The 14,656-nt window shown below is 35.5% G+C and overlaps 1 protein-coding gene across 8 annotated transcripts in view; it reads left to right on the plus strand.

Moving 5' to 3' along the window:
• Nucleotides 1–14,656, plus strand: part of LOC110454762 — a 126,553-nt gene that overhangs the window by 47,564 nt on the left and 64,333 nt on the right. For all 8 annotated transcript variants that reach the window (XM_021504448.1, XM_021504453.1, XM_021504449.1 and 5 more), the window contains one exon: nucleotides 6,607–6,773. In XM_021504448.1, coding sequence (XP_021360123.1) covers nucleotides 6,607–6,773 — 167 coding nt within the window. The remainder of the gene's footprint in view (nucleotides 1–6,606; nucleotides 6,774–14,656) is intronic.

Below are 14,656 nucleotides of genomic sequence, written 5' to 3' on the forward strand. Positions count from 1 at the left end.
ATCTGTGACTTGTGAAATATATTTGATATCAGTGTAATCATTGCTTTTTCATTTTGATTGAAGAAATTAATTTGCAGTTCTCTATAAGTGGTCAACAGTTAAATCAAACAATATTTAGCTCACCTCTTCGTCATCCTTCTGCCTGTGGTCAAATTTTCCTTTAAATGGTATATTCAAAAGAACCAAAAGGCCTAGAGTCATGATATTTGGCTTGTAGCTTTCTTTGATGGAGCCAAACAAAGTGTGCAAACAAAAATGAACTTGACCTGCTGCAAGGTCACAGAGGTCAAATCTATCATCAATTTCAAATGACCTTTTCTGAAGAACCAACAGGCCTAGAATCATGATATTTACCCGATAACAAAGTTTGCAAATGTCCAGAGTGATGTAATCTTTGCTGCAGCTTATGTTTTGACACTCTTTGATAAAAGTGTTGTTAGTCAACAGGTTTTGAATTAAAACAGAAAATACCCCATGGCCTCTTCTTTGAATCAGTGTTGTCTTACATGCAAGGTTTCTTTTCTTAACGAATTGGTTGTAAAATTTGCTGACATTAAGCTTATTTTAATCCTATCTAAACCTACTGTGATAAAAGAGTTTTTTGGGGTGATGTTATTAAACTGAGTATGAATGAGCACACTTTAAACTCTGCATAAATTATTAAATGTCTTTACATGAATGTATTGTTACAACTCTGATCTTGTCTTGAGGATCTAGTTGTTGATAAAGATCCCAAGTTTACAATATGTGGTGAGCTATATTCTTTGATAAACCCTATTCCCATGACATTGTTATAGACATTTCTCCTATATATAGATGTACAGACATGATAAACGATTGATGGTTGAATTTTCAGTAGCCTGAGTAGGGTTCATGTATAAATGATCTAAATGAAAAGGTTCAGGATTTACATTCACCTGCAATACACATTCCTCTGAAAACCAGACAGCTGTCATTGTCTGAATTGTAATTTATATAACATAGCTCTTCTTTTTCACAACTCCACACATGAGATATGGGATGATGTACATGTAGGCATGAATATATATTATACCAAATATACATCTCAGTAAATTACTATACATCTGTTTGGTCCACAGTTTGTGAGAAGACTATCTTACCTGTATTAGAATATTGACACAGCCCACAATATTATTAGATGTTAAATGTACATATTCTAGTGGTAATCTTATTTGACCATTTTTCATGATTGAAATATTGTGCTTATAAATGATTGCACAAATTGAAATCTCTGTATATTGTTTTCTTATATATATTGTGAGTGTCGTGACGTTTCATTGATGTGGTAATGTTTTAATTTGATAATGTGCTAAACTTTAGGGTATGGGGAAATTCATCACTGTCCACTGGTCAATTGTACTATTTCTAGAAAACGTGGGTACATCTGTGTACATATACATATATATATATGTATGGTAACCTGTTTCGCATTGCTTTCATTTCTCCGTATATTCTGATGAATCTTCTTACAAATATAAGTATAACAATATCTCAAAAAAATAAATACATATCATATTGTTTTTTCACTCAATGTCAAAGTCATGGTCACTATTACTGTATCAGGAGACATTTGTTATTGCTGTCAACTTTGATAGAAATTCAGACAAATATTGGCTTATAGGTATGGCAATGCATCATCATGCAAGTTCAAATTCAGGTTGTTGTGCTCAAGGTCATGGTCACTTACTATTTTCAGAAATTTAACGCATCAATTCAATGTGGCGATACTTCTAGTTCTCATTCAGGTCAATATTACTTTATCACTCCTGTAACTCAATGCATTTTGTGAAATGTCATACCATATACCTTGAACAAGTTCATATTTAAGGTTACCACACTCAAGGTCAAGGTCACTTGTTAATTTTGGAAACCATTTATCATTACTAAAGTAACTTCTTTAAAACTTCAGATAAGGGTAGTGTAAGTGAGGCGATTTGGCGTTGTCATGTCATCTGTGTCATCATTCATGAAAGACTTAAGTTTTTACAAATGCTTTTATCCATGGGTAAATGTTAATAATTTGAAACATCTATTTATATTTCCTGCATGTTTGTACATGCACATAAAAGGATGCATATTCATAGAATGCTAGCTATAAAGAGACATTATAAATTTTGACAGAGAATACATGACATGGCCTGGCACTCCCCTGTAATGTGCTGATGTATACATTTAATGACATCACACAACCAAATATGTATACACACCTTTTAATTATATTTGATTGATAACCTCGTGCAGGAGAAAAAGTGAAATACCACTTTATGTATGAGCTGTAGATGTGCAGTGGAGGATTAAGTGTTAGTTGTTCTGTATAGATAACAGCTAACATCTATCTTAATTTCCTTGCCCTATCTATAAACTTTTATTTTATGTATTTTAAAATTAAGATGGAAAGATTTCGAAAATTGTCATTTAAGATTATTTTTAGTGTTTTAAGGAAAAAATCTATAACATTTGTCCTGTGAGTACTTATTAGATTAGGAGATATATTTGTGAGCAATTGTATGGGCATATAAGTCTGCAACTAATTGGCCATGTCCTTCTATTTCTCAAGATATTGCACAATCTTTATTCAGATGTTTTCCTCTTCTTTAAATCGTGGTACAGCATTGTCAGTCATGCATCCTGAAAGTGTATGCCTGGGTAACTATTATCTGAACTGAATTATGTCTGAACTGGAATTTCGTAAAACGATGATAGATCCTTAATTTACGAAAACTTTATTACAGTTGTTACACCTGTTCTCTACAAAGTTGAATTTGATGTTTGTGTCTTTATCTGTGTTTATCCAGCCTTTTTTTTCCAGTTAAGTGTATCAAATAGTCTTGTTCATACCCATCCCTATTGAATTCATTTTGCTAGCAACTTCAGAACAGATTTTTATGCCCCCGTCATAAAATGGGGGGCGCATATAGTGCGGCCCATGTCCGTCGCATCCCGTCCCATGATCAAAGTGGATATAACATCCAGGGGTTTTGCTAGCTATTTTGGGAAAGGGCCCCTGAGCAGGATTTGGGGAAATATCCTCAGCGCTGAATTTGGTAAAAATTATTAAATTTCATCAGTGTTCCCGCATGTTGGGAAATTGGGAAAATATTGGGTCAAATTTTCAAGTACAAGTATGAGAATGCATCAAATTTGGTCCTTTTTAGCTCACCTGGCCCAAAGGGCCAAGTGAGCTTATGCCGTGGTGCGCCGTCCGTCCGGCGTCAATTTTTTACTTTAAACAACTTCATCACAATAACCAAAAGGCCAAGGGTACTGATATTGGGCATGTAGCATGCTGGGGTGAAGGTTAAGGGCTACCAAGTTTGTTCAAATGAACGACCTTGACCTACTTTTAATATCACAGGTGTCAAATGTCTTGAAAACTTCAAACAACTTCTTCTCAATAACCAAAACCCCCAGGGTACTGATATTGGGCCTGTAGCATGCTGGGATAAAGGGCTAATAAGTTTGTTCAAATGAATGACCTTGATCAACTTTCAAGGTGACAGGGGTGAAATGTCGTAACATCTTCAAACAACTTCTTCTCAATAACCAAAAGGCCCATGCAGGGTACTGATATTGGGCCTGTAGCAAATGCTGGGATAAAGGGCTACCAAGTTTGTTCAAATGAATGACCTTGACCTACTTTCAAAGTCACTGGGGTCAGATGTCTTTAAATCTTTAAACGACTTCTTCTCAATTACCAAAAAGCCAAGGTACTGATATTAGGCCTGTAGCATGCTGGGATGAAGGGCTACCAAGTTTGTCCAAATGAATGACCTTGACCCACTCTCAAGGTCACAGGGGTAAAATGTCTTTAAATCTTCAAATGACTTCTTCTCAATAACCGAAAGGCCCAGGGTACTGATATTGGGCCTGTAGCATGCGTGGATGAAGGGCTACCAAGTTTGTTCAATTGAATGACCTTTTCCCACTTTCAACCTTATGTCCTTTTTCGACATTCAAGGTCACAGGCGTCATATGTTTAAATCTTTTAATAGGTTCTGATGAATCAATCACTGATATTCTGCCTGTAGCTGTTATTTAGTCCACTATTAAGATTACAAGTGTGAGATTAATACCAGATGAGTGATACAGGCCCATTGGGCCTCTTGTTGAAATTGGGAATACATATGCCTAGGGCAAAATAATGCATTTTTTAGCTAGGGGAAACAACCTGTATTCGGCTGTAAAACTGAGCACAAAAAATACTATTGTAAAATCTAAAGCCCCTGGCTCCAAAATAGTAAGGAATAAAAACAAAACTGCATAATGTAAACAAAGTTTGTAGAGAGGACCACATCACACAGTTAGCAATGTGCTGACCTATTAACCTCAAGGCATACGTTTGGATCCTGGTTGTGTTGAATGTGTGTTGTAATCCATTCATTGAATTTCAATTAAAGTTTCTAACAGTTTTTGCCTTGATATTAGATTATAAAATCACAGTGCTATGGAAAAGTTTAATTAATAAAAGATATTTTTCAGACATATTTTATGTTCAGTGATATGTCCTGTTCATTTTAGAAGAAGAAAGATACCAAGCTCTAACTATTCCTGGGAATTCCCTTTCTATTTTTAGATGTTTTAATTTTTTTCCCATTGACCCATACATCTCAATAGAAGCTGCATAAATGGAATTAGTCACACTGCTGAATTCAATGTATAGAGTGTCTCTTGTCAGCCCATATAGTTTATAATGAAAATGAATGTTTAAGATTTTTTTTGAATTTTGGGATGAAATTTCATATTGTAAGGGTCAACAGGTATAAATGTCTTGAGTGGAAGGCACAGATAGGTAGTTATTGTTAGTCGGCAGTGTATTGCACTGTAGTGCTTTGTCAAGTTGGAATGTGACATTTAATATACCTGGTGTTTTTTGGTATGCCATCTTTTCCGGCCTGCTCAACTTAATGTTACTTCTTAGAAAGAATGAAACCCCCAAATTTGTACTTTATTTGATATAAAATTTATACTAAATACAGATTATATTTTAAACGGAGGCTGTAGTGTAGGCCAGCAGAAAATCAGTTGTTGTTTCGGTTATAAATAGAAGTTAAATGATTGAACATTTTGATGACAGGGGCTGCTTTCCAGTTCAAAATCTAGGGTACAGAATACACATAGTAATGTGGAATGAATTATAATGGAGGCTGTTAGTCTCCTCTGTAATGATGGGTAGTATACATATCATTACTCTGATGAATCAGCTGTGAGGAATTTGTGGTGTATTCAAAATTTTAGCCCCGAGATATCGTCTGGTAACATCCTACGTTATTTGGACAGTGTGACCTGTTTGTAACAGTCATCTGTTATTTCACCATGAAGCTCATTGCAATCAAACTTACTGAACTTCTTTCTGAACAGAAATACAATGGAATGCCTGAAATTTAATTATAGGTCTTCTTAACCAATTCTTAAACCGTTCTTGAAATGTCTTTCAGAATAAACACAGAAATTCTTTTTGAAAGAAACAGAAGACATCAGATTTGTTTTGATATTTTATAGCATAACATATTGCAGATCTAGAGTAATGGTACCAGTCTGTGTACAGTATATGTACTTACCACATTGACAGATCAGATCTAGAGCAGTGGTACCAGCCTGTGTACAGTTTATGTACTTACCACATTGACAGATCAGATCTAGAGTAGTGGTACCAGTCTGTGTTCGGTATATGTACTTACCACATTGACAGATCAGATCTAGAGTAGGGGTACCAGTCTGTGTACAGTATATGTACTTACCACATGGACAGATCAGATCTAGAGTAGTGGTACCAGTCTGTGTACAGAATATGTACTTACCACATGGACAGATCATATCTAGAGAAGTGGTACCAGTCTGTGTACAGTATATGTACTTCCCACATGGACAGATCAGATCTAGAGTAGTGGTACTAGTCTGTGTACAGTATATGTACTTACCACATTGACAGATCAGATCTAGAGTAGTGGTACCAGTCTGTGTCCAGTTTATGTACTTACCACATTGACAGATCAGATCTAGAGTAGTGGTACCAATCTGTACAGTATATGTACTTACCACATGGACAGATCAGATCTAGAGCAGTGGTACCAGCTTGTGTACAGTATATGTACTTACTACATTGACAGATCAGATCTAGAGTAGTGTTACCAGCCTGTGTACAGTTTATGTACTTACCACATTGACAGATCAGATCTAGAGCAGTGGTACCAGCCTGTGTACAGTATATGTACTTACTACATTGACAGATCAGATCTAGAGTAGTGGTACCAGTCTGTGTACAGTATATGTACAGAAAACAGTTTTACATCCCCTAGGGTTCATTATAAACTTGTTTTCTTGTTTTTTATTGAATGAAAGTATATTCAAAACAAAATAAACTGTTGCTTTAAGATGACTAATAGGTAATGGATAAAAATATTTTTTTATGTTTTAAGAAAATGTTTCAAGCATGTGGTGTATTTTCATGTAAACATAATTAAAACCAAATGAAAATGGAAAGAAATTATTTTGAAAAACAAAGGCAAATGCCATCCGCTTTGCATATATTCCTATACATGTATTACCAAAACACTACGATAATACATAAATTAATTTCTCTTGTAGGATCATTACATCCTGAAAATGCACATCAAGATGGTACACATGCCAGCTGAGATCCTGTTCGAGTGCACTGTCTGTTCAAAGAAGTTCACAAGGAAGGCCCACTTAAAGCGCCATCTACGGATCCATGAGCCTGAAAAACCCTTCAAATGTCCTCACTGTGATTACAGGTACGCAGGTGTAACTCGTTATCTTGTAGACATGGAACTAGGTATCACTCACTAGTTTGACTCGGACAGGTATGATGGTACAGGTGTATTTTTCTATTCATCTTGATGTAGACATGTACTTGAAGAACTTGTACATTCTTCATCAGTCATACCTGTGGGAAACAACTTAAAGGTAAAAAATCTAGGTGTCTATATACCATAAAATGGAGGGATACAGTGATGTCATGTCTCTTGGCCCATATACACTCCATTGGTCAGTTGTCATCACTTAACCATCACTTAACCACACATTGAGTTTTGATGACACTTCATACACGTGTTCATTACTAACATGCAACAAAAAAGGGTCAAGGTCACTGCTGTAATAAAATACATTTTTTTTGGGCGAGTACAAAAATTATTTCACAGGCCTAAATGAATATTGGTAGCCCAATTATTTTTTTCACCTGGTAGGAATTTACAACTGCAGACGACTTTGTTATATTTAGATAAAAAAAAAAGATTACTTTGTTATATTTAGATAAAAAAAAAAAAGACTTGGGGTTCATTACCTGATAAGTCTAAAAATTTTGCCTATATGGTTAAAAATACAGTTTCTTTGGATTGTGTGTGAAAAAAATACAATAACTCGCGTGACATCGCACAATACACACGCTTTGGCGAGAATTGGTCGGCAACCGAGTACTGGTGATACGGCAGACCAAACAACATAAAATAGAACCTTACAGAGAAGAAAACTTATGACTTATAAAAATACATTAGTTAACTTACTTAAGTCCCCAGCCCTTGTTTGTATCCACCAAGTTGACTGTTTGTGTCAATTCTGATGCACTTGCACATTTTAACGGCGTGACCCAGAGTACAGGATTTCCGAAAATGGGTGTTCCGAAGTTGGGGTGGTTAATTTATGGGAGTAACCTACGATTTTGAGAATAATAATGTACTCGACGAATGATTTATTTTTGGACCAATAACTATCCATCTTTTGACAATTTCTAGTCGCCCAATCAAGGTTTTGGTCGCCTTTGGCGACTGGCTGTGTCCTACACTGAAATACAACATATTTTTCCTAGTTCTACTGTAGTCTCGCAAAGGAAAAAATGTCCTAGTTCTACTGTAGTCACACAGAGGAAAAAATGTCCTAGTTCTACTGTAGTCTCACAGAGGAAAGATTGTTCTAGTTCTACTGTAGTCTCACAGAGGAAAAAATGTCATAGTTCTACTGTAGTCTCACAGAGGAAAAAATGTCCTAGTTCTACTGTAGTCTCCCAGAGGAAAGATTGTCATAGTTCTACTGTAGTCTCACAGAGGAAAAACTGTAATAGTTCTACTGTAGTCTCACAGAGGAAAAAATGTCCTAGTTCTACTGTAGTCTCACAGAGGAAATATTGTTCTAGTTCTACTGTAGTCTCACAGAGGAAAAAATGTCCTAGTTCTACTGTAGTCTCACAGAGGAAATATTGTTCTAGTTCTACTGTAGTCTCACAGAGGAAAAAATGTCCTAGTTCTACTGTAGTCTCACAGAGGAAATATTGTTCTAGTTCTACTGTAGTCTCACAGAGGAAAAAATGTCCTAGTTCTACTGTAGTCTCACAGAGGAAATATTGTTCTAGTTCTACTGTAGTCTCACAGAGGAAAAAAATGTTATAGTTCTACTGTAGTCTCACAGAGGAAAGATTGTTCTAGTTCTACTGTAGTCGCACAGAGGAAAAACTGTAATAGTTCTACTGTAGTCTCACAGAGGAAAAAATGTCCTAGTTCTACTGTAGTCTCACAGAGGAAATATTGTTCTAGTTCTACTGTAGTCTCACAGAGGAAAAACTGTCATAGTTCTACTGTAGTATCACAGAGGAAAAATTGTCATAGTTCTACTGTAGTCTCACAGAGGAAAAAATGTCCTAGTTCTACTGTAGTCTCACAGAGGAAATATTGTTCTAGTTCTACTGTAGTCTCACAGAGGAAAAAATGTCCTAGTTCTACTGTAGTCTCACAGAGGAAATATTGTTCTAGTTCTACTGTAGTCTCACAGAGGAAAAACTGTCATAGTTCTACTGTAGTCCCCAGGGGAAGATTGTTCTAGTTCTACTGTAGTCTCACAGAGTAAAAAATGTCATAGTTCTACTGTAGTCTCACAGAGGAAAAATTGTCATAGGTCTACTGTAGTCTCACAGAGGAAAAACTGTCATAGTTCTACTGTAGTCTCACAGAGGAAAAATTGTCATAGGTCTACTGTAGTCTCACAGAGGAAAAACTGTCATAGTTCTACTGTAGTCCCCAGGGGAAGATTGTTCTAGTTCTACTGTAGTCTCACAGAGTAAAAAATGTCATAGTTCTACTGTAGTCTCACAGAGGAAAAACTGTCATAGTTCTACTGTAGTCCCCAGGGGAAGATTGTTCTAGTTCTACTGTAGTCTCACAGAGGAAAAACTGTCATAGTTCTACTGTAGTCTACCAGAGGGCAGTGTGTGTATGCTACAAATTTAAACAGGAATGACCCTTGTTTTGTTCAGGGTGACAGAAGTCAAATTTGTGAAAAGAATAAACAACTTTTTCTCGAGAACGAAATGGCCTAGAGTCATGATATTGGACTAGTACCTTACTTGCTTTCATGCCATACCACAAATTTTGCAAACAAAATTGACTTTGGCATATTTTCAAGGTCACAGGGTTCAAAATGTATTTTAAAAAAAAGTTAGTAGTTTTAAATACAGAAAGTTTAGTTATCTAAGTTAGAACAAATGGTGGTTTTATTTTTGTTACAGCTAGTGAAATTAGTAAAATGATGTTTGGCTTATGGAACTCTGTTGAATACTTATTGAGTATTTGCCAGAAACTTAGTCCATCAGACAGGTTGGAGAGAAATCAATGTTGTGCTCTCATTACAGATAGGAGAAAAGCTGTAGGCATTTTTGATGTGTTTAGATATAATATATATACATAGTTATGAGTTTATTTTCCTGTCTGAAGGTGTGTAGATCATCATAAGGAACAAACAATTAACAGGTTTGTCAGATGTGTACCTATGATTAGCTCAGGCAGCCTAATCTTTAGGGAGGTGTAGATATGAAATAAGTATTGGACCTATTCCCAGGTTTTTCCCTGTTTAACAGTAGTGCTGAACTGAACATCATCAGTTAAATCCATAAAAGAGGGCAGGCTAAATACCAAACAAAGGCTTTTCACTTACTTAGAAAAAATAAATAATTCAAAATGTGTGATCACGGCATTTGTGGGGGGGTAGAGGCATTAGGTTATTGTGATATTTGTATTCATGTCGGAGAAAAACCCTTTCCCAGCTGATGTGAAATTCCGACCTTTACTTTGCCGTTTACCTGTTGGGATCAGACAGGTGTTTTTTTTCAAACAGAAGAAATGTACTAGTGAATCAGTGCATTGTATCAGTCGTTATTATCCGACTTAGATATATCTTACACTTTTTTCCCACCGGTAATGTATACAATTGTCACATTTCCTGTCACATCAAATGGTGAAAATAGTCTGAATTTCAACTTCATCACATATGACTCAATACAGTACTTGGTTTGTTTATAATATCAATTCACGATCAAATATTTAAATCGTTTGTCATGGTATGAAAGCAGTAAGTGTAACAATATATTGGGGAGCTTTTATTTAAAAGCTGAAATATCATTTTGGCAAACACGGTCTTTGTTAAATATTTCCTCAAAAGGCTTTTAAACATCTTATAAAGAACATATCTTTTTTACATAAAAGTTAGCTTCCTGTAAGTTTCATATGAGGATTTAAAGAAAATCAGGTTGTTTTTTTCTTTGTACATGTATATAGGTAAACATGGAAACAGATAGGTATAAGTTAAGATTAATGACCCACAGATGTTTCTACCTCTCAATGAAAAAATGCTGATACCTAGTAGTTAAGATTTTTAAAGGAAACGAAATATGGTATTTAAGTTCATTATAATTCCCCTAAGTACCCTGCCTGTCTGCCAGGGTGTATGGAGCCTGGTATTTGGGAGGTCAGGGGTCACTGGTCAGTCGGCTGGGCACAGGTTAGGGCGGTTATTACCTTGTTAGAGAGGGCAGGTAGGCAGGAAGCTGCAGATAATGTTACAAGTCACTGAGTAGAGGTGAAGTCAGGCCACACCAAAAATGTTTATGGTTAACCATGCATTCTACTGTATTGTGAGACCCTATAGGCAGCTCTGAGCTGAACTTCATAATTGATAATAATTCTAATCATATTTGATCATCAGTGAAGTAAAATATTAGGAGTTATTTATATTTACAACTATAAACTAGATCTGTTTTTAGGCTGTTGAATTCAAATCCTACAATGTCATCATGAAAGTTGTATGACTATAGGACCCCACGATTGGGTCTGTATGGCCAAGGTCAAGGTCACATTGAGGTCTAAGGTTAATTTCATTGTCCAGGCCATAACTTGACTTGCAGAAAATAGCTGTATGACATTTAACAGACATACGTAGATATATGCAAGGCAGTGTGTCGCATGCTAATCTTTGGTATGCACACACAATGTCAAGGACACATTGAGGTCACAGGTCAGATTCATGCTATAAGTTTCTGTCTCATAGAATATTGCTGTATGAAATTTTATTTCAACATTTGCGGGATGGCAAGGGCGGTGTGTTGCATATGCCACAATTGGGTACGTACTCCAAAGGTCAAGGTCACTTTGTGGTAAAGAATAAAATTAATTTTCCTGTCCATAACTTCATATTCACTGAAGATATAAATCTCAGTGAAATTCAGGGATACATGTCGGTTGGTAAGGCAATGTGTAACTTTGATGTTCGTATCCCCAAGGTCAAGGTCTGTACACTTCATTCCAGTCTCGATGACGTTTTCCATCAATTAATTTACTGATTTTCCTGTTATTAAGATTAGATGTACTATCTATTAATGAAAGTCTGTGTGTTTAAATGGAGAAATTTAATAAACATAATATTCTTGGTTTCTTTATTAATAGCTCTTATATTCAGTATGAGTTTGAAATATAAAAAAAAAACATCCAACCCAGCAACGAAGTATTCTCCACATAATATTAGTGCTTAGGATGAATTTCATTATAACAACTCTGTTTTCTCAAAATGTTTGTTTGTCTCAATTAGGTTTTTCATGGTTTCATTGACTTCAACATGACAGTCTTCAACTGTATGGACATTTGTATCACTTATAACTAGAGTATCAACTACTCATTCTACACTGTCTGGTTAAATCTGGTGTAAAAGGAAATTTGTTCTTAAGCTAAACATTACTTTCACTTAGCCTTACTCATTCATTCATGCTGGTTGTGGGAAATTGTTGGCCTGTGGTGAATGCTTCAGTGAGTAGATTTAAATCTGAGGGTTGTAGTGTTGAGATGGGATGGTCACTCAGTGTAATGGTCTTACCAGGGCTGGTCAGCTACAACTGTAGTACTCCTAAAACACATGATATTATCTCCTCTGGTCCCAGGGATCTTCACCGCAGTGGCTACTTGAAGATTAAAGTGGCTTTTTGTATCCTATTAGATCAATTTTATTTTCTCACAGAATTATTCATCAATCATAGAACTTCATTGTTGCAAAACTATAGGAATATTATTCCAACAAATGTATATGCTCATTATGATTCTTTTATACAGATGTGATACTCATAGTTCTAAGGTATTTCACAAGGGTGACCTTTGTAGACAGTTAAGTACCGATATAACTTTAATAGACACATGTTTATCAGAGCTACCTTCATAAATAAGTTGTTATACAGAGCTAGAGGTGTCCTTTATAGACAAGTTATTACACATACAGATGTTTTATGGACCTGTATTAGTTAAACAAAGGAAATTCCTTTAAGTAAGTTGTTTGCTTTGCCAATTGTAGCACCTAAAAATGTATTACAGTGTCATATAAATCACCTCTATCTATAGGTGTTTCATATACAGATGTGACCTATATATATGTAGGTGTCCCATATACAAGTGACCTATATATATATGTAGGTGTCCCATTTACAAGTGACCTATATATATATGTAAATGTTCCATATACAGGTGACCTATATATATATATGTAGGTGTTCCATATACAAGTGACCTATATATATATGTGGGTGTTCCATATACAGGTGACCTATATATATGTAGGTGTCCCATATACAAATGACCTATATATATATGTAGGTGTCCCATATACAGGTGACCTATATATATATATGTAGGTGTCCCATATACAAGTGACCTATATATATATGTGGGTGTTCCATATACAGGTGACATATATATGTAGGTGTCCCATATACAAATGACCTATATATATATGTAGGTGTCCCATATACAAGTGACCTATATATATATGTAAATGTTCCATATACAGGTGACCTATATATATATGTAGGTGTCCCATATACAAGTGACCTGTATATATATGTGGGTGTTCCATATACGGGTGACCTATATATATGTAAGTGTCCCATACAGAGGTGACCTATATATATGTAGGTGTCCCATATACAGGTGACCTATATATATGTAGGTTTCCCATACAGAGGTGACCTATATATACATATGTGTCCCATTTACAGGTGACCTATATATATGTCGGTTTCCCATACAGAGGTGACCTATATATACATATGTGTCCCATTTACAGGTGACCTATATATAGAGAGAGATGTTTCCTTTACAGAGGTGACCTTGTTTTAAAATTGAACAGCAGCACCTTTCATAGATAGAAAATTCTTAGGCCTACCTATCCTAAGTATTGAGAGTTAAGACTGAGGTGAATATACAAGGGATTAAAAAACACAGGGACAGACTCAATTTAATACACTTTTTGGCCTCAAAAGAACAAATACAAATAAATGAGATATGGATGACTTCCTGTTGTTAACTTTAGCTAGCAATCTTAAACCCAATACTCCTCAATAATTGATAGGTAAGGCACTTCAAATCAGGTTATTTAAAGTAAAAAGATTTATCATGTCTGAAAAATATCCATTCACGTTTTTCACTGAATGGAATGTCTAATAAAAAAATGCTACTCGACTATGTATAGACTATTAAGCAGTACGAGTGTGAAAAAACACATTCACTAAATTTGAATTGAATTTTCGGTGTTGCCTGGCAATTCATTTTTCTTAAGAGTGGAATTTTCTGATTTGAAAAAGTTTATCTGGGTTTTAAATTGATTGAAAACCACTTGTGTGAAGAAAAGCAGTTGTAGACAAATTGTCCTGTCGTGTTTGCCAAAAAGTGAACAGCTTCGTCTCAATCTGAAGGTCAGGTTAAATTAGTACAGTTTACTGTTTTAACAACATATGTGTGGCGAATTAAGAATATCCTGTCACGCTGGTAGCTTTTCACTTACCAGATTCAGTTTCTGTGAGAATTATGATATTGATGTTCTTGATTTTCCATGGTTTCCATGCCTTTACATCTCCGCATTAAAAAGCCAGTATGTAATGTCCTAATTATGTTTATGATGTGACTATTCCTTTGAATCCTTTTTAAGGATTCTGTATAGCTTTGTAGGTGGAATCTGTTGACCATTAGACAAATGGAAGAGAATCAGCTGGTGAGTCCTTACTGGAGCCAGCAGCCCGACACTTATCTAGCCACTAAACTGTTAACGTTGGGCAACATCTGATTCAGTTTGTCAATCAGCAGTTCACTAAGGATTCTACATAATATCTGATTAAAAAAAAAATTGCAGAATAAAGAATTTGTTGGCTGTTTCTATGTTTGTGAACGATGCTGATCCTTCTAATTTCAGCGTGGGCAAATTCATTTCTAACTTCAAAAGTAATAAAAAGTTTCAACTGGCAAAATCTGTTAACACCAGATTAGTTAGTTATAGTAGAGCTTTGAACTTTCCAATCTTAGGAGAGGCTTTGAGATAAAAA

Source organism: Mizuhopecten yessoensis, unplaced genomic scaffold (assembly GCF_002113885.1).
Source record: "Mizuhopecten yessoensis strain PY_sf001 unplaced genomic scaffold, ASM211388v2 scaffold8057, whole genome shotgun sequence".
NCBI lineage: Eukaryota > Metazoa > Mollusca > Bivalvia > Pectinida > Pectinidae > Mizuhopecten > Mizuhopecten yessoensis.